This window comes from Colobus angolensis, unplaced genomic scaffold (assembly GCF_000951035.1).
Source record: "Colobus angolensis palliatus isolate OR3802 unplaced genomic scaffold, Cang.pa_1.0 Scaffold207, whole genome shotgun sequence".
NCBI classification, from domain to species: Eukaryota; Metazoa; Chordata; class Mammalia; order Primates; family Cercopithecidae; genus Colobus; species Colobus angolensis.
In genome coordinates, this window is record NW_012115233.1 from 5,174,044 (window position 1) to 5,195,377 (window position 21,334).

General features: G+C 41.2%; 1 protein-coding gene across 5 annotated transcripts in view; it reads left to right on the forward strand.

Moving 5' to 3' along the window:
• The window catches only part of CDH13 (cadherin 13), a 1,192,767-nt gene that overhangs the window by 568,948 nt on the left and 602,485 nt on the right, over nucleotides 1–21,334 (forward strand). Inside the window, exon 6 of one of the 5 annotated variants that reach the window (XM_011942176.1) lies at nucleotides 4,514–4,671. The exons of 3 other annotated variants lie outside the window; for them this stretch is intronic. Coding sequence is in view for 1 of the 2 variants with exons in the window: in XM_011942175.1 (XP_011797565.1) it covers nucleotides 4,516–4,605 (90 nt within the window). In the remaining variant the exon portion in view is untranslated. Of the gene's footprint in view, nucleotides 1–4,513; nucleotides 4,672–21,334 lie in introns of those variants that run through there. One more of the 5 variants, XM_011942175.1, reaches the window with a different exon arrangement.

A 21,334-nucleotide genomic window follows, 5' to 3' on the forward strand; every position in this document is an offset into this window, starting at 1 on the left:
CTCTCGACCTCAGGTGATCCACCTGCCTCAGCCTCTCAAAGGGCTGGGATTACAGGCATGAGCTACCATGCCCGGCCTCAACCTATTTTTTAAATTAATATGCTTTAACACATTTCCAAGTCAAAATGACCTGTACAGCATTGTACTTAAAGGTTGTGGCCATGCGCGGTGGCTCACGCCTGTAATCCCAGCACTTTGGGAGGCAGAGGCAGGCAGACCACGAGGTCAGGAGTTCGAGACCAGCCTGACCAACATGGTGAAACCCTGTCTCTACTAAAAATACAAAAATTAGCCAGGCATGGTGGCAGGCGCCTGTAATCCCAGCTACTCACGAGGCTGAGGCGGGAGAATTGCTTAAACCTGGGAGGCGGAGGTTGCAGTGAGCCCAGATTGCATCACTGCACTCCAGCCTGGGTGACAGAGCAAGACGCCATCTTGAGAAAAAAAAAAAAAAAACTAAAACGTTGTGCATTAATCTGTTCTATAGGTGTTTTTAGTGGGGCATTTAGTGGGGATCCAGTTTATCCACAATTATAAATATAATTCCATTGAGCATCCTCAACTTTGTGCACATTCCTAATCATCTCCAAGGAATACATTTATGGAAGGGGAATTACTGTCTTAAAAGGGGATTGCGGTGGGCATATATTATTAAAGTTTGCAATATAAGTCTTTAGTTGCTTGATGAAATGGAGGCAGAAGTTTAATCCCTAAGGACGCTTCTCATTCCAGCGTTGTCTGAGTGCTGGATTGTAGCTCTGTTGTGCATGGGTCTTAAGTCTGAGCAATCCCTTAACTCCCTTCCTCACCCATCAGCCTGAGCCAGAGTTAGCCTGAGGTCCCAAATTATGAGCAGGAGAACGTCACCCTAGGCATGGCAACTAGAAAGTTTTTACCCCTGGATGCTACCATGAGGCACAGCCATCCAGTAGAACTTGCTGTGATTATGTAAATGTTCTGTATCTGCACATCCAGTATAAGCACTGACCACATCTGGCTGCTGAGGACTTCAGATGTGGCTGGTGTGACCAAATAACTGGGATTTTTAATCTTACTTAATTTTAATAGACACATGTGGCTAGTGGCTAACATTTTAGACAGCAGTTCTAAGAACATACCTCTGAGCCTCAAGTACTCAGGTCTTTGCCATGTTGTTTTATCTTAAATATGGCAATTGATCACATTGCTCATGGTCAGCTGCTTGCTTCAAATGACCTTTACTTCCCTCGCTAGTTCTTCAAAGGTAGGGACTAATCACCAAATCACCAGTGATACTCTGATGCCATCCCCAGGTCTGCTACAGCACAAAGGTGACCCTCAATGAATAAGCATATCAACATGAATCACTTTCCTCAAAGTTTAACTCAGCTCTGATAGACCATGGCATATCCCTAAGCCAAGCTACTCATTCCAAATATGGAGATCTCGTAAACTGGAGATTACGATGATAATAGTACCTGTCCCTTAGTGTTGTAAGGATTAAATATAAGAAGAGCACTTAATACAGTGCCTAGTGCAGGGTGAGTCGCCAGTGAATGGGGACCATTACTCTTGCCTCCAGCATTGTAACAAGGTCCCCTCCACATAGGGATAGCCTGTCAAGACCCATGCCTGTTACTCAGAATCTCTTTTAGGGATATTTAAATACATGGTCAAGTATTGCATTAGGAGAGTTGGCTTCAAAACAAGAGAATGTCAGACCAAATTGAGTTCCCCTTATTGTGTGCTCTCTTAAAGCGCTTATCACAATGCTAATTATTTGCAGTATTATTACCTAATACCCACTTTTCCCACCATGCTATAAACACACAAGAGAAAGACTGTTTTGTTCACTGATGTATTCCCAGTGCTAAACACATAGTAGGCATTTAGCAAATCCTGAATGATAGATTGAGGATAAGTGGGTAGGTGGGCAGGAATAAAGGAGTTAGGGGAAACCCTAGCATACAAATAAAATAGTACCAGAATCCCTGAAATCTAGTCCTGTTTAAGTTCACAACTAACTACTGGTCCACCGAAAAGTCCTAGTTTTGGCTTCTCTGTTTTGTAAAGTGAAAAATGTTGATCCAGATTAGGGTTTTTCAGTCTCAGAACTATAGACATTTGGGGCAGATAATTATGTTGTGGGAGGCTGTCCTGTGCTTATAAAAGGATGTTTAATGCACCTCTGGCTCTACCCATTAGATACCAGCAGCACTCGTTACCCAGCTGCAACAACTAAAAATGTCTCCAGAAAAATGTTCCAAGCAGGGACATTCCGCCCCGCCCCGCCACAGTTGAGAACCACTGATTTAGATCCTGAGAACCACTGATTTAGATCCTGTCTGAAGTCCCCTCTGGCACTGACAGTCTAAGATTCTTCTTGGGACAATAATTTCTGAACATGTGAATTTTCTGACATTTCATAGATGGTTATAGAATTATAAGAATATTTCCAGCTACTTACGCAAATAACTCAGACCTGATTATTAATTTAATATTTGGATCAGTGGGCCATTAAAATGCTGATTTGAAATTCAATTTTCTATTTTTAAAAATGATCACTTTGTGAATTATATCTGTTAGGTGGTTGATTTTATTTAAATGGAGTGTATAATTTTTCCCATTCTGTGTTCATGAATAACACTTTATAGTTGAATGTTAGAGTGCCTGCTAATGACTCTAACAATCATAGCTTATTTCTATAGAATCCATAGAGTCATTGACAGGTTGGTTTTTTTTTTTTTTATCTTCCACTTTTTTCCTTCGAATAAGACCTTTAATTAATGCTCATTAAGATGAACAAATAGCCTGGCCTTGAATCCTCCCAGTATTTGGTTCACTCTCCCCTAACTTACTAAAGTTGCTGCTGGAAGTCATACAGAGACATGCAGTTATTTTCTGGAGCAGTGTGTTTGTGTTTCTTATTATGCGAAAAAATATACACCTTGGTCAAAAAGGGAGGTATATTTTTGCAGAAGTATTTGTTCATTGGACCTGTGTGCATTAAGACTCAACAATGTGCCATCCTTTTGGCAATTACGGAATTTGAGCCTCACATCAGAGCGAATGTGGTGGTGGCCTGGTGAGACTTTCAATCCCCTTCCTTGGAAAACTGCCTTAGTAAGGAGTTCAGGGATTCCAAGAAATACAGAAAAGCCTTTGGGATTTGTAGTGCCACTGATGTGAAATCAACATTTCCCATAAGACCGCAGAACTTTTTGTGTTCCAGGCAGTGTCCCAAGCACTAAAAGCTATTATCTCCTTAAATCACTCAACCCTATCAGGCAAATGCTCACAGGACCATGATTGTACTATCAAGAAAAGAGAACCACCCCAGAGAGGTGTTAAGTAACCTGCCTGAAGTCACAGAACCAGAGTTTGAATTTGTCTCCCCAGATTTCTGGAATCCCCAGATTTCTGGAATTGGCTTCCCCAGTGCTACATTGCCTCTAGATTTAGGATAAAATACAAATGACTTATATTTTCCACTTAAAAGAAGCATTCGTTAGCATCAAACTAAAGTTGGTTCAACATATATTCCTATCAAAATAGGCTAAGTTTTGTTTTGTTTTTTAATTTGCAAGTGCTTGTGAACAGGCAACGATTGGAAAATAGCTTACTTTCAATGACTGCTTTGAGCATCTAATTTTAATTCATATATTTTCTGTAGGCCACTGTTTCTAGCTTTTAGATATGATTTTCCTCCCTTAAAAGTAAACTTTGTTTTCCTTAGAAAACACAGTGACTTTGGGGAATAGTGACTGTTGTGTTTTTAAATTTCATTAGGTTAATTGTCATTTAGAAGTAAGGTTTTTTTCTAAAAATAGGAAAACATTCTCTTCATCACAGAGCCCTAAATCAATCAACATATTTTAAGAGAATTGAAATGGTGTTGAGGTAACTTTATTTTTGCTATTGTAGTCTTTGGAGGAAATAAATGCAAATGAAAAACATCAGTTAAGATCAGACGATGGATGGATTTTCTTTCACATCCTTTCCTTTATAAATATAAGGTCAGAAACAAACAAACTTCCTAGGAACTATCCTAATATGGATTATTATAATCTATGTTTTTATAAAAATAGTGCCAAAGAATGGAACCAATTTAAATGGCTTAGAGCATGAGACTTTTAACCTAGGACTCAGCATTTGGTGGCAGCTACATGGATGAAGCTCACTGAAATGATATCAGATCTGTAGAGAAGTGTCCCATCGTTTAGGATTTCTTCAGTTATAACCTAAAAGAAGCCGTATGTTTGAAGTGTGTGCTTTGTATATCTTACGTGAAAACATGGTCCCAGCAGCCCATATTATCCTGGAACTATGCAGACTCCCGAAGCCTTGCCTCCTTTTCACCTACATAATTATTAGACTATGCCTGCCAATTTTAATTCTGGAAAAATGGTCACTCTAGGTAATGTTCTTTAAAACAAACAAACTAAGGCTGCTTAATCCATGATGCTGTAGCCATTTGTTGGTTTATTTATTTTAATCCCCAATTTACAACAAAATGTGTTTATTTTTTTCTTACAGAGAACACACAATCCTATTAAAAGTGAACTTCTCTCGAATGAAGGCATTACAGCAGATTTAAATTCATGCATTACAATTTTAGCAATTTAATGAACATTCTATTTGGGGACATTATTGGTTTAAAGGAATAAATCACAAACATTTCATTTCCCGCTAGCACTCAATATTTCAAATCCATTTTCTCAACAAAATGATGTGTTTAAATAAATTGTCCTATTGACTGAATTTTGATCACATTATTGGGTATTTGGGATAGAAATGTGTAGACAGGGAGTCAGAAGTCATCACATCTATTGAAGGCTTTGCAGTCAAGAAATGAGGCCTCAGGCAAGTCACTTAGTATTAGGGGACTTAATTTCTTCTCAGTCCAAGGCAGGTGTTTCATTGCAACTTGTCCCAACTTGACTAGGGGAATTTGTTCACAGAATCAAGCGAATTCCCATCCCCACCCTCACATTTGGATTGGGTAAGTCTGCAGAGGGGTCCACTGGGCCTCCTTGCTAACAAGCTGTGGACGGCTGTAGCCCAGGTGCCCCATGGAGGAACCACTGTGTGGTTAATACCAGAAGTCCCATCAAGTTGAAAGCTTCTCTAACCACATCTTGGACTGTGGTACTTGACACTTGTCTTTTCTTCAGTAAAGCAAAAATACCCTCAGTCATGTCATCGTTAAAATGTACACGAGTTAGAATCTTACACTTGCCTGGTTTCATGAGTTCCAAATAGGAGGAACTCAGGAAGGCTGAGTTGAGCCCCATGCTGAAAAGAAGGGAAGAAGAGGGGATGACTTGGAGCCAGGAAGGCTTGTGGGACACAGCTTCTTAACCTGGGGTGTTCGCCCTTGGTCCCTGGATGGACTTGAGGGAGTCTCTGAATGCCTGAAATCACAGGCAAAGTGAGTGTGTGTGTGTGTGTGCATGTGTGTGTGTGTGTGTATTTTTCTGGGAAAGGAGGGACCACAATTTGCATAGATTTCCCAGGGAGATGTTGATTGCAGGATGGTCAGAACCATCCTAACTAGGTGGTGATTTGGAGCATAGGCACTGGGCACAGAGACCCTGGCTTAGAGCCCATCGCTTCCATTAATTAGGTGTGCACAGGAGCTGCATTCCCCTCCAAGTGTGTTCTACCAGTGGCACATGGCTGCTGTGAGACTACTTGGGAACATAGGAAAAGTGCGCATGGTCTGGTACTCAGTAATTGCTCGATAAATACAAGCTACATCCTAACGGATATTTTATGGAGGTCCTTAAACCAAGCGAAAGCAGTTTTACCTGATGCATTTTGAAAGGAAGTGATGATTAACTAATCCTTCCTCCCCCTGCTAGTCACGCCTTACATCACTGTATAGTCGCTTTCTCCTCATCTGGACCTTTTGCTAAAGACTAACAAAGAAAGCTTCCTCTGATGGCTCTGGTCTCCAACTAAGGCTATAAACGGTGTATTGTTGAGGCTGCAGGAGAAGCTGGAAGAGTCATAATGCCAGGTTCAGACCCCTTGGTCTTCTGTCTGCGATGGGTTTGCTGTGCTCTGCTGGGGAAAATAACTCATCTTTTGAACCCCTCTGGGACATTTCCGTGAGTTTCGTTGGATGGTCGTGTGTGTTCACTTTATGATCTCCACGTGAAAGGTGAAGTTCATAACTGCTACCGGTCTCTAAGCTTTGTCCTTTAAAGTCTGCGGACACTTGAAACCGTCTGTTAGTCTTGCCATGCTGTGATCAAAAGGATTGTGTTTAAGTATGTATACTCTAACTGCTTATTGTGATTGCTGACATTTGTATAGTTCTTTGGGGTTTACAAAGTACTTTACTTGTATTTTCCCATTTAATCTTCACTTAGGACTAAAAAAGTTAGTGATACTAATGGGAAAGAGTGAAAACCAATTTCAGAGAGGATTACCTACACAAAATTATAAAGTAAAATGAGATTGATTTCCCATGTCATGAGGAAAAATGTCTCTTTACTTTGTGATTCTTTTTCTCACATATTTAAAAGCATTTGCATTTTTTCTTTTCTGAATTTTCTGCTTTTAGTTTTTCCTTTTGTTTTAGATGTTCAGTGTAATTCACCAGTCATGGCAGTTTTCTGCTTGATTCACAGAAAAAAATAAAGAAGAACTTTGACCTGCAGTGTCCACCTGATTAAAATTAGTCTGGATTTTTCAGATAAGGTTCCTTCTTTTTATTATTATAAACAGGCTTTATCTTAACAGAGTCGGAAGAAACATTTAAGGGAACGATTCATCTTATTTGTATTTCAACCTGAAAAAAGGAAAAGAGATAGATAGCGAAAATTTTTAGTCGTTTAAGTGGGAAGTGCTTTATTTGAGATAAACACAAAGGTTTTAAGTATCGTTGATATTAGTCAAACATAGCAGCTTTTGGCTATTGTCTGAAGAGCTCTTGTCTGCTGACTTGCAGACCTGTGACCTCTAGATAAAGTTTCAAAATGCAGAAAATATTTATCTTCTTGCTATGACCTTCCATGCACAAGACATGAAGCCATGGATTTGTCTCCTAGGGAACTAGTGAGTGAGGAAGATCTATAATTAAATCTGTGAGTTATATGCTACACATGGGAATTGGGTATGCACCAAGTCCTTTAGAAAAATCCCATAATATCACTGTAGCCTCAACTGGTGGAATTAAACTCAATTTTCTTCACACATTTTTAGAAAGCATCATTTAGAATCTTAATATGGGAAAGTTCTTGTGTTTCTTTCCAAAGTCGGGGTGTGTTTAGTTTGGCTTCCATTTTGTTCCGGATCCAGTGTCCCTCCCTGATGGGACGGCACCTGCCATTGCTGCTCAGGTGAGTGCTTTCTATGGAGGTCTTGGAAAAGTCAGTGGTAGTCTAGTCTCAGACATCAGCACATCAGAGCTGGAAGGGATCCAAGGCAGTGTTTGGCAAAAGTTTTTTGATGTTCAAAATGTGTCCTTCAAATAAAATCTGATTTAAAAATTCATTGAGTAAAGCAGACATTAGGTGAATTGGTTTTGGCTGGAAGTAAGGGAGAAAGAAACTTTTCCTCATCACCCCAACTCCAAAAGTCCACAGCAAGAGGTCTCTAAGGCACCCTCATTTCTCAACTTGAACATCAACATCTAAGCCATGGAACTGACTACACAGGGGGAGACTGAGGCTTAAGAGATGTTGCCATTGGTCAGCCGTCTCATAGCCTCTAGAGGTTAAACACACACACACACACACACACAAACACACACACATGACTAGTGAAAAAAAAAAGTCAGAAAAATGAATAGCTGTTTCCAAATCTGGCTCGAATATATTTCATAGTAAATTTCCTGATCTGGAGGCTCATGAGGGCCAAGATTTCCCTATGGTGCTTTTATTTTTCACCTTTTGAAACCAATCATCAGCCTTTTACATTAACTCTAAAAAAGTAAAACTCTGTCGACTCTTTTCTTTCAATGGGATTGTTCTCCCTGTATCATTTCTCAACCAAGAGAAGGACTCTATGAGAGGGAAGCAGAACCTCGGGACCACCAGTGAAGAGATATTTTACAAATACCAAGGCTTGATGTAGATGTGAGGCCAGGGGCTGGGTGCGGTGGCTCATGTCTGTAATCTCAGCACTTTAGGAGGCTGAGGTGGGTGGATCAACTGAGGTCAGGATTTCAAACCAGCCTGACCAACATAGTAAAACCCCATCTCGACTAAAAATACAAAAATTAGCTGGGCATGGTGGTGCACACCTGTAGTCCCAGCTACTCAGGAGGCTAAGGCAGGAGAATCGTTTGAATCCAGGAGGCAGAAGTTGCAGTGAGCTGAGATGGCACCATTGCACTCCAGCCTGGGCAACAGAGCGAGACTCCAACTAAAAAAAATAAAAAAAAAAAAGATGTGATACCAGGGTGGGTGTTGATGAGGACGGTAATAATGCCTCATGTTTTTGTAGCAGTCCCTGCTCCACACTATATATGCATGACCTCATTTAGTGTTTGTGATGTCTAAGCCCTGTGTGTGTGTGTGTGTGTGTGTGTGTGTGTGTGTGTGTGTGTAGTAATAGTAGCTTATTTTTTTCTTTTGATTTTTTAATATACACTTATAAGTGTACATGTGTGGTGTGTGGATATATATACATTTGCCCCTGTCTCTCTGATCTACCCATCTTTATGTTTACGATCTTCCCCACCAACCTTTTAAGGCAGATACTACTACTCTCCCTATTTTATGTGTAAAGAAACTGAGACACAGAATCCTGAGGGTCCTACAGCTGGTCATGGCAGCACTGAGATTTGTATCCAAGCAGCCTGGCTTCCAAGTCTGTGCTCTTTGCTGGTCTACATTCATACCCAATCTTTTTTTTTTTTTTCTTTTTGGAGTATAAGCTATAGGGCTTTGAGCAAAATTTCTGATGTGAAAAGGAAACAAAAATAATAACTCGAAAGTTTTTTGCTCTGAGGATAAAAGGAGCAAATGTAAAGCACCTAACCTATTGCACCTTGTAATTTCTCGCACCTAATAATTTCTCAATAAGTTTCTGTGTTGCAGTAAAAATTGTCAACCATGTACACAAACAGATCTTTTAAAAGATTGAGATGAATTAAAGTGAAAGACTTCAAAAGCAGTTTGCCATATTTGATGCTAAACACTATATTTTCTCTGAGAATTTTAAATTGTGCAGGTAATTTCTCACCACGGTAAGTTATGATTTTTCATCCTGAAACAGTATCACGTCATCTAAGGAATTTTCCTCAGTGCAGTACACTCCCACCCATGCCCCTGAAAATGTTTAATCTATTTCTACTACTGACCTGTTGGTCCAGTTCATTCCTGGAAATGTTCTGCAGGTTATCATGAGAACAGGAGTGATCCATGAAATAAACAGGCGCTATTGTTTGGATTAATTACCAGGAACAGAATCATAAGTGGTGACAACTCACAACAGCTGACTCCCCATTCTCCTGTCCCTGATGGATAGATTTACGCATTTGAAATATTTTTCACTGATTGCCTGCCCATCATCTCCTGTTCACATACTCCCCAAGAACCTCTACGTCTTATCCATGGAATATGTCCGAAAACCAATCATCATCCCCTTTTTGTTTGTGTATTGTCTAACGGAAGAAAAGAAATTATACCTTAGAGCAGATATTTTCCTGATAAATAGCATTTAGTCATTAAATTAGCTCTTTTAAGATTGTATTATTTTTAAAGGCATCTTACTTTTTATTTTTTACTTTTTTTTGAGACAGAGTCTCACTATGTCACCAGGCTAGAGTGCAGTGACGTGATCTCAGCTCACTGCGACCTCCACCTCCTGGGTTCAAGCAGTTCTCCCGCCTCAGCTTCCTGAGTAGCTGGGACTACAGGCGCGCACCACCATGCCAAGCTAATTTTTGTAGTTTTAGTAGAGATGGTGTTTCACCATGTTGGCCAGATCGGTCTCAATCTCTTGACCTGTGGTCTGCCTGCCTCAGCCTCCCAAAGTGCTGGGATTACAGGCCTGAACCACCACGCCCAGCCTAAAGGCATCTTAGTTTGACTTTTCAAGACAGCCTTATTTATCAGCCTCTGATGCTTGATGTTTGCTTGCGTTGCTTTTTGTTGTCATAGTATTTTTGTGGTTGTCATTTTTTTCTTCTTTCTTTTTGTTGTTGTTTGCTTTATGTCTGTATTTGTTGTATTTTTTGTTTATTCCACCCCATCTCTGCCCGAGACTGTGGTATATCATCAAGGTTGAGAACCACTGGGTTAAGGAGTTACAAAAAGTTAAATTTCTTAGTGCTAATGTTGAATCATTGTATCACATGAGCTCACTGTAACTCAGGAAAATGAAAAGCTTCACTTGAAAGAATGAGATAAGTCAAGCTCTCATGAGACAAGTCAACTCCTTTTCCTGTGCAGGAAGAGTTTTGATGGGGAGAAGGAGCTGAAGAAGTGGTGCCCCCATTGAAGCAGGCAGTTGGTGATCCCCTGTGAAGGCGCTGAAGGGCAGATGGGGAGACAAGATATTTTAATGAAAATTGTAACCTATTTTATAAATAAAGTTTATTTTTTATTATTGTAATTATTATTTTTTTGAGATGGAGTCTCACTCTGTCACCCAGACTGGAGTGCCATGGTGTGATCTCAGCTCACTGCAACTTCCGCCTCCCAGGTTCCAGTGATCCCCCCAACTCAGCCTCCTGACTAGCTGAGATTACAGGTACCCGCCTCCACACCCAACTAATTTTAGTGTTTTTAGTACAGATGGGGTTTCACCATGTTGGCCAGGCTGGTCTTGAACTCCTGGCCTCAAGTGATCCACCCACCTCGGCCTCCCAGAGTCTAGAATTACAGGCATGAACCACCACACCTGGCCCCAGACAAAATTTAATTTAATCCTTACAACAATCACTTAAAGGAAGAAGGATATTTGCATTATTAGAGCACCTTCATGAACCTGACATTTTTACGTTGCTCTTTGAATCTCCTCAAATGCCAGCTATTTAGGCTTCATCTTTCCCTTCATCAGTGATAAAACCATAACTTGAGGCAAAGGTGACTATCCAGAACCAGGGTTTCTGATTTTGCTGCCTTGTTCTACTGCTTGGATACAGCCTGACCTGAAGCCTCGGGGCCTTTAGGATGTAGACTGGCAGGGGAAATCCCGGGCAGGGGTGTTTTTTGATGAGAGAAGCTATTTGCAACCTGCAGCTCTGTAGTGACTCGGAGACAGAAATGACTAATTTCTCCATTCAGCAAAAATGCACTGAGCTCCAGCTACATGATGAGGACTACTGTAGATTCTGTGGACACAGAAGTGAACAGAACAGACCAAGCCCTGTCCTAGAGTCCACCTGCTAGTAAGGGAACCTGACAAATCCAAAGTTAATAAAATATATGGTGTGTCAGTTGCTATGATAGATCCTGATAGGGGCTGTGGAGGTCAATGGCTAGAGATGAGAGTAGGTTGCAGTTTTCAATAGGGAGGCCCTCAATGAGAACTGATGAAATGGGATGAGTGCAGGGATGCATCTGTCTGGGGGCTGAGCATCCTAGACAAAATGAACTATGAGTGCAAAAGCTGGGGGCAGTAGTGTGTCCAGAATATTCTAGAAACCATAGGAAGGCTGGTGTGGCTGAAGCAGAGGGAGCAAGGGAATGTTAGATAGGAGAAAAGTTGTGACCAGATCTCAGAAGATCTTGGAGCCCACCATAACAACTTTGGCCTTTATTCTAATTGAGTGGCAAAGCCACTGGAGGGCTTTGGTGAAGACAGATGTGATCTGGCTTATGTCTCTATTGAATGGCTCTGGCTGATGGATGGAGAATAGATTAGCATGTGGATGGGGCAACAGTAGGAACAGCTGCAATCACTCAGGCTCTAGAAGCAGTGGGGGACTGGCCCAGAGCAATGGTGGTGGAAGGGGAGAGGCGTGGTTATGGCCGTATTCTGGATATAATTTGAAAAGACTGGTGGGGGCGGGGGAAGTGAGGATTTTAGCTCTGTTTTATTGAGTGTGGCTGACTACAAACCAGGCTCTGCGCCTGTCCGAACTGTCATGCATTCTTTTTGAGTTCTCTTGGTGGTTTTGTAAAGAAGCCAGCATCGCTCCCCATCTCCCAGAGGGGGAAACTGAAGCTCAGAGACATTCAGGAATTTCCTTAAAGCCCCGTGCCAGGCTTTGGCCATGGTCCTGACTCCCAAACCTGTCCTTTTTATACTGTAACAGGCTGCCTCCCCTCCAAAGTCTGCAGGAAATTTAAGACTCTTGGAATTTCTTATTGTATCAGCATGAATATTATTAAGTTTCCCATAAACTCAAATTTTGTCTATTTAAAAAGACTATGAATCTTTCTTTTTAGAAATTGAGGTGGTTAGGATTAATGACCAACCATAAAATTTTATAAGCAATTATTGCGGTTTACTGTACCTTCTTCAGCTGCTTGTCGCCTTGCCTTCTTTTCTTTCTCCTGTAGTCAGGGCGGGTTTTCACATCACTGACCAAGATATTGGGCTGGGAAGAGGCACGCTTGGAGTGAGACCCTTCAGGAAGCCTCTGTTTTTAACTTTAGCTGTGACACTGGGATCTCAATCATGGAAGTACATTGACATCTACTCATCCTGCATTAGTAATATGGGCATGGTGCATTTTCTGTGTTTATTAGCTATGTTTAATAGAATCTTCAGAAAGGAACTCAATCCCCTGTTTCAACAAAGTACATTAATTTTTGCTTTGTGGTAGATAATGCAAAAGCAGTCACTTTTTTCTGTGTGTGGCTCTCATCCTAATTTAGGGCCCCTTTCTACCTGGAACTCTGTAGATTCCTGCCTTCTGTGATTTTCCATCATCCCAGACCCTCAGCTACAAGCTCAGGCCTCCAGCCCCTTGTGCACAACTGCTCCTTTTGATCAGGATTACTTTGCCCCCAGTCTCCCTGGGACTTGCTGCAGTTTATTTCAAAGTTGTAAATCCTCTGCGGACGACCTCCTCATGCTATTCTCAATCTCTGGTTCTTTCTTTTTCTGATTGCCCCCAATATTAACAAAGTGAGGCAAAAATGACTACAGTTGTTGGAAAGTGGCACTGTGTTAGTCAGAACACAGAGGTTGTGTGCGACAGATACACATTCAATGGGTAAGGCCAAAGGGTATTCAGTGACTCCCATGGTCAGGAAATCCAAAGGTGCATCTGGCTCTAGAACAGATGGATCCAGGCCTCACACAGTTGCACTTTGTACTCTCCCTTTGCATGGTGGCCTGATCTTCTCCTGCCACAGACACTTGGTCAAAGAAGCTGGTCACAAGCTGCATCCTTCTAGCACTGTGAATATTAAAGGCAAGAGGAATCTTCCCTCTGAGCTTGATGTGGTTTGGCTGTGTCCCCACCGAATTCTAACCTTGAATTGTAGTTCCCATAATCCCCACACGTCATGGGAGGGACCCAGTGGAAGGTAATTGAATCATGGAGGCGGGTGTTCCCATACTGTTCTCATGATAGTGAATTAAGTCTCATGAGATCTGATGGTTTTACAAGTGGGAGTTCCCCTGCACAAGCTCTCTTGCCTGCCCCCATGTAAGACGTGACTTTGCTCCTCATTCACCTTCTGGCATGTTGTGAGGACTCCCTGGCCATGTGGAACTGTGAGTCAATTAAACCTCTTTCCTTTATAAATTACTCAGTCTTGGGTATATCTTTATTAGCAGCGTGAGAAAGGACTAATACACAGATCTAACAAGAATACCCCAAGGAGAATACGGTTTGGTACAACATTTGGCAAGTGCTGGGTTCAGCATAGCTAGAAGTACATCTCATTATGAGTAGAAGAAGGGGAATGTCATGACACATGATTGTGGCACAGCTGAGTGTCATGGACCAAGTGGGAGGGTTAATGTAAGAAGGCGCTGGACAGCCTGCTTGGTGAAAAAATCTATAGCTGCGATCCTTCACCATAGTTCTACCAAAGTCAAATTGCATTTGTAGCACTAGAGTTTCACTTAAAGGGAATGCAGCACTGGGGATAGACCCTAGAGGTTTTTCCAATTGTTGTTTATTTTCAATTGCCACTATGTCTTGAGCACCTGCCCTACGCCCCCATGCTGTTCTAGGTACATACGATGGCAAAATGATGAATATCACGTTGACTCTGCACTCAAAGATGCTGTTCATTAGGAAGGGGGTCTTCCTAAATTATAGAGACTGATCAATTTACATGCCACCCTTGGATGCTAACTAAGACAAAGGAGAAATAGCCCCAAGTGTTAGTACTCTGTCTCTTGAATTGAGTTATTTTTCCAAGGCAGTAAAATGTGAAGATTGCAATTAGTTAACCATTAGGAAGACAAATCTTCAAATATTTCTCTCACTGTGGTGACATTTAAAATGCTTCCTGCTCAACCAAACAGCCAATTGATTTCTTTCGCATCTTCTTATAATGCCTAATTGCTAAGCAATTGATTGAATCCCCTTTTGTTACTATGTAATTACTAAGCTGGCAGAAACAACTCTCCTGACCATTTCTCAGTCTGCTCGTTTTGGTCACCTATAGGGCAGGTTTGGGGTAGGAATGCTCTTATTTGGTTAAACTTTTTGCTAATAATCAAATTGCTTTATATAGTGATTCCGAGCAAAGGTTCAACTGGCAGAAAGGCTTAGATATTACTTGGATAGTTTCTTAATCTAAACCCTGGTAAAGTTTTTGTTGTTGTTATTGTTGTGTTGTCTACGATATGGAACGAATAAGAACCCACATCCTGAAATTTTGGGAAGGGTCATACGAGATAATACATCTTCAGTGTTTAGTACCACTGGGAATGAATAAGCCTGTAATAAATCACAAGTGTTAATACTTTGTCTAGGCCACCTCTACTGCATACTTAAGGGAACTTGGTCAATATTGTTAACCTTTGTGCCTTAGTTTCCCAGTCTGTAAAGGGAGGATAATAGAGCCACTCATGATCAAATAAATTAGAGTTTATTTGATGATTGTATTAGTCAGGGTTCTTTAGAGGGACTGAACTAGTAGGAGATATATATATGTGTATATATATATATATGAGAAGCAGCGTTTATTAAATAGTGTTGCCTCACACGATCACAAGGTCCCACAGTAGGCCATCTGCAAGCTGAGGAGCATGAGGGCCAGTCTGAGTTCCAAAGCTGAAGAACTTGGAGTTTCATGTTCGAGGGCAGGAAGCATCCAGCATGGGAGAAAGATGTTGGCTGGGAGGCTTAAGCTGGTCTAGGCTTTCCACGTTTTTCTGCCTGCTTTATATTCTAGCCGTGCTGACAGCTGATCATGTGATGCCCACCCAGATTAAGGGTGGGTCTGCCTTTCCCAGCCCACTGACACAGATGTTCATTTCCTTTGGCATGACCCTCACAGACACACCCAGGATCAATACTTTGCATCCTTCAATCCAATCAAGTTGAGGCTCAGTAATAACCAACACAATGATAAAAGGAGAGAGCAAAAGCATGTAGAATTGATGTGATGGTCAAAGTGGAGAGTTAAGGCACCTGAAAGACCAAGCCCACTGGCAATCTGTATGGATACTCGGTCACTATTTTGTTATTTGTACCACCTGGCACAGTTCCTGCCTCCTAGTACACACTCGAGCCTCAAGCAAGAGCCATTCCTTGCCTCCATTCCTCCCAGAGACTCCCCTTCACATGCTGAAGCCTTGGAAATTATTGTGAATGCAGCAACGGTGGCCACTTCTGTAAATACTGTACTTGACCTTCATGCCCACAATATTCAACAGACACTCCGTAGTGTCTGTTGTGTGTCAGGGACTGTGCTGTGGATTCACTTCTGCGGAGAGCAGAGGGTAGATGGAAAATAAAGGATCTTCTCCTGCCTTGAGCTGTTCAGAGTTGTGGCCTTTGGAAGACTTGCTCAGAATGATCTGGTGGTTTTTTAACATTTCTGGATATGATCACTAGCTGAAGTCTTGCATAAGGTGCATTTTGTGATTCCCAACTCTCCCTCCACATGTTCTGAGAACAGTAATTTCCCCAGAGCTGTATCCAAAGAAGAAATGTAAATCCAGAGGCTATAAACTAATAGGATCTGAGTTTCCATGGTCGATGATATGAAAGTAGATTTGGCTTCTCTGTGTTGCTGACTTTAACAGGGAGCTTAAAATGTGAGATGGAGCAGGTGTTTGTGTGCCGTGTTGCCAAGCCCTTCCCACGGCTGTGAATTCCGGGAGGTTGAGGGACTATACGGACACTTTCTCTTGTGGTGACCTGATGGATATACCAGGGCACTGTTGCCCCACAAGTGCCCCCTCAGTGTGGGTAGAATGGACATTGCATTTGACTTGGGGGGAAAAGTGCATCTAAAAGATGAAGGTCTGATTTTCTTTGTGAAGTTTAGATGGTGCATGTGTCTTTACCCCAGAAACCACAGAAACAATTTATCTTAAAGAGAAAGAGAGGAACTATGTACTTGGGCTTTGTAATTGGAGATTTTGGCAAAGATGGAGGCTACCCATCATGGGTGATGGTAGAATCTGGTGTCAGATGGCACACTCTGTGTTGTCTGACTCACCTGGAGAGTACAAGGATATCTGCACCTACAGGCATTGCTGAGAGTGACAGAATCATCAACATCCGGGGAAATACAAAAGCTATACTTGAAAAAAAGGGATCAGGGTATCAGCCATGACAGCTTTGTGGCTTCCAGATACTGAGCCATCCTAGATGCTAGCTCTTTATCTGCATGATCTCACACATATTTTGAAAGCAAACCTCCAGGTGGATTTTATTCCAGTTTTACAGTGGAGGGAGCTGAGGGCCAGAGAGATTTAGTCATGTGTTCTCTGACACACAGATTAAAAAGTGGTTGAGGAAGAACTTGAACCACAAGCGCTGCATGCCAGTTGCAAGCTCCAAACCCTACCTCCTGGGGACAAGACACACATTATATTTCTCTTCTCTTCATGGGGGTTATGGACTCTGTTACCTCAGAGCAGAACCTAGGTTCTCTATAGGGTGGACAAGTATAAGGACTCCTTTCTCCACAGTGGAAGCCCATGGGGTCCCCCTGAGACCTTTTCCCACAATCTCTGAATTCCATTCATTTGTGCAAGAGTGGAGCTCAAAAGCAGAGAGATTGAGAGCTCCTATCTTCATCACATTGTTGACTTATTGTTACATCTGCTCTTCTAACTTAAATCACTGGTTCCTTCTCTTTCTTCCTCTGCATCTTCACCAAGGAGTGGTAGAAGAAGAATTCAAGCAGGCATAGACAAACCTAGATTTGATTAACAGCTCTTAAAAAATTCATTCCACCTGTTTAGTGGTCTGCTTCCTTCTCTGTGAGTAAGGCTAACAATACCTGTTTAGATTATGAAAATTAATATAGAAATATATTAGAAGTCTCTAGTAAGTTCTGTCCCAAAGAAGACACTTAACTAATGTCAAGTCTCCCTAAACGTTGCCCTCATCCCCACAATATGAGGAGGGAAGAGTCCAATGTTTTCATTAGAAAAGCTGCCACCCACACACAGGATGCTTTTCTCTACATCTGAGTGTTTATAGTTTCAGTGATTCTGTGCCTTACAATTCTCAAGGACAGCTCATTCCAACCTTTGAGAATGTGAAGAATGGTTTTTCTAAATGATATAATAGTGTGACCCACAGGTGGCCTTGGGCTTTCCTTTCTTCTGGCTGCAGCCTTTGCTGGGTACACATAGGGACATGCACCCTGACAGTCCACCGGGGCCCCCTCTGGCCTGGGTCCTCAGAATGAGAACCTCAGCTTTTAGGACTCACAATGCAAGGATGATCACGCTTGCTGTTAGCAGCACAGATCCAGCATAATTTTAAAAGCAAAATGACTGACTACATAGAAAGAAAAACCACATTGTTTTCCTGTCTTGCCATGGAACGCTGCTTCCATTAGAGAAAAAGGAGAAAACCCGATTAGAAAGGATAGAAACATAAATGGAACTGTGTCAGGCCTTCCAAGCTGTCATTGATTATTCTACCTGGCAGATATTTCTCACCTCCCATTCAGGGCCATCTCCTATAACAGCCATTTCTATTGCCAAAACAATAAGGGATAAATTAGGCTGGTCAATTTGTCCCTTTCCCTTTCTTGGGTTAAAAGAAAATGACTTAACTAAATCTTTTTTCTTTAGGATGAAAAGAGATTTTAAAAAACATTCTAGTAGCAAATAACAGTCCTAAAGTAGGTAAAATAGGAATCGATTTTACTTACCTGACTTCCTCGTTGGATAGTTGGGACCTGAGACGGGTCTGTGGCAACATTTTGTGATGTCCAGGCCTGGGCGGCTATTATGGTCATCATCATTTCAGGAGGCAGCGTGGCTATGTTATGCTTCATTCCTACAATCTCCTTTTTCTTCGCTGATGTGCATTCTCCTACTTTGACATACAAACTCATAAACACCATGAAATTTTAAAGCTAATGGTAATATTTTTCATATAGGTAAAAAAAGTATGAGAATATTCCAATAGAAATAACCGTAAAATATGCGTTCTCTTTGAGTAACCCCTTTCCTGGGTGTCTATCCGAAGGAATCATGTAAAATGTGGAGAATTATTTTTTTCAAAAGAAGATGTTCTTTGTAGCTTTATTTATATCATTCACAATATTTATAATTAAAACAGTTAAGCGTCCATTATGATGGAAGTGGTTGTTAAATGAGGGTATGTCTGTCTTAAATATTGCATAGCTATACAAAAGGAGCTGATAATGATAGAAGAAAATGCTCATGATATAACATGTGTATTATAGTCCATTCTTGCACTGCTATGAAGAAATACCTGAGATGAGGTAATTTATAAAGTAAAGAGGTTTAATTGACTGATGGTTCCACAAGCTGCCCAAGAAGCAGAGCAAGCAACTTCTGCTTCTGGGGTGGCCTCAGGAAGCTAGCTTCCAAGCATGGCATAAGGCAAAGTGGGAGCAGGTGTCTTCCAGGGCAGGAGCAGGACCAAGAGAGAGATGGGGGAGGTACTATACACTTTTAAACAACCAGATCTCCTGAGAACTCTATCACGAGAATAGCACTAGGGGGATGGTGCTAACCCACTCATGAGGAAACTCCTCGCCATGATTCCATCACCTCCCACCAAGCCCCTCCTCCAACATTGGGGACTACAGTTAGACATGAGATTTGGGCAGGCACACAGATCCAACCCATAGCAATATGGAAAGAATCACCCTAGCGACAGTCATCAAGACAGCATGATACAGCAGGGGAGAGATACATGGATCAGTGGAACGGAATAGACAACCCAGAGATACAGCCACACAAGTGTGCCCAACTGCTTCTGAATAAAGGGGAGAAAGGAAGTCAGTGGAGGAAGGATAGATCCTTCAGCAAATGATACTGGAGCAACTGGACATCTTAAGGCAAAAAATGAACCTCAACCTAAACCTCACTCTTCATAAAAATTTAGCTCAAAGTGGTCCAGGTGCAGTAGCTCACACCTGTAATCCCAGCACTTTGGGCTGATCACCTGAGATCACAAGTTCACGATCAGCCTGGCCAACAGGGTGAAACCCCGTCTCTACTAAAAATACAAAAATTAGCCAGCCTTGGTATTGGGCACCTGTAATCCCAGCTACTTGAGAGGCTGAAGCAGGAAAATCACTTGAATCCGGGAGGCGGAGTTTGCAGTGAGCCTAGATCATGCCATTGTACTCCAGCCTGGGCAACAGAGTGAGACTCCATCTCAAAAAAAAAAAAAAAAAAAAAGCAAAAAATCCCAAAACAAAACCAAAAACAAAAAACGTTAACCCAAAGTGGATCACAGATATAAATGTAAAAAATTATGAAACTAAGAAAAAAGTAGGAAAATATCTTAGGGATCTAAGGCTAGGCAGAGTTACTATACTTGACACAAGCAGGTGTGAACCCTAAAATGAAATTTTGATAAATTAGACTTTATCAAAATTTGAAACTTTTGCTATGTGAAAAATCCTGTTAAGAGAATGAAAAGACAAGCCACAGACTAGGAGAAAATACTTAGAAACCACATATCTGAATAGGATCTAGGATATAGAAAGAACTCTTTAAACTCAACAGCAGAAAACCCCAATCAACCAAATTAGGAAATTGGCAAAAGATATAAACAGACATTTCAACAAAGGGGATATAAAGATATCAAATAAGCACGTGAACAGATGTTCCAACTCTTTAGCCATGAGGGAAATGCAAATTAAAACCACAACAGACTACCAGTACACACCTATTGGAATCGTTAATTTATTTTTAAAAAGGAGTAACATCAAATGCTGGCAAAGATGTGGAGAAACAATCACTCAGACATTGCTGGTAGAAATGTAAAGTGATACAGCCAGTCAGGAAACGAGTGTGGCAGTTTGGTATAAAACTAGACACACACTTACCATGGAACCCAGCAGTTGCACTCCTAGGCATTTATCCCAGAAATAAAAACTTATGTTCACACAAAACCTGTACACAAATGTTCATAGCAGCTTGATTCATATTTGCCAGAAACTGAAAACAACCCAGATGTCCTTCAACATGTGAATGGTTAAACAAACTGTGGTTTATTCATATCATGAAATATGGCTCAGCAATAAAATGAATGAATTATTGATACACACAGCAACTTGGAAGAATCTCCAGGGAATTACGCTGAACGAAAATGCTAATCCCAGAGGTTGCATACTATATGATTCCATTTATATGATATTTTCTTTAAAATTTTTATGTTTATTTTTAATGTTTGTGGCTGTATTATATATACATATATATATGTATGGGGTACATTAGATTCAGACATCCATTGTGTAATAATCACATCATGGAAAGCGGTGTATCCGTCCCCTCCAGCATTTATCCTTTGTGGTGCAAATAATTCAATTATACTATTTTAGTTATTTTTAAATGTACAATTACATTATTATTCACTATGATCACCCTGTTCACCCTGTTATGCTATCAAATACTAGGTTTGATTCATTCTTTCTAATTTTTTGTATCCATTAAACACCCCTTTGTCTCCCTTCCCCGCCCCCAACTAAATGACAAAATTATGCAAATGGAGAACAGATCAGAGGCTGCCAGAATGTGTATCTGTGAGGGAAGAGGCAGACCCTGCAAGAGAGAAGATGTGGTTGTGAAATGACAACATGAAGCATCCCAGTGGGGAAGGAATGGCCTTGTAGCTCAATGGTGGTGATGGATATGCAAGCTAATACATAGATAAAACTGCAAAAAACTAAACATACACACACAAACTTACACGTTCACACACTCATGCTCACACACTCTCACACACACATTCACACACACACACACACACAGAAGAGTATAAGTAAAATGGCAAATCTGAATAAGATCTGTAGATTGCGTAAAT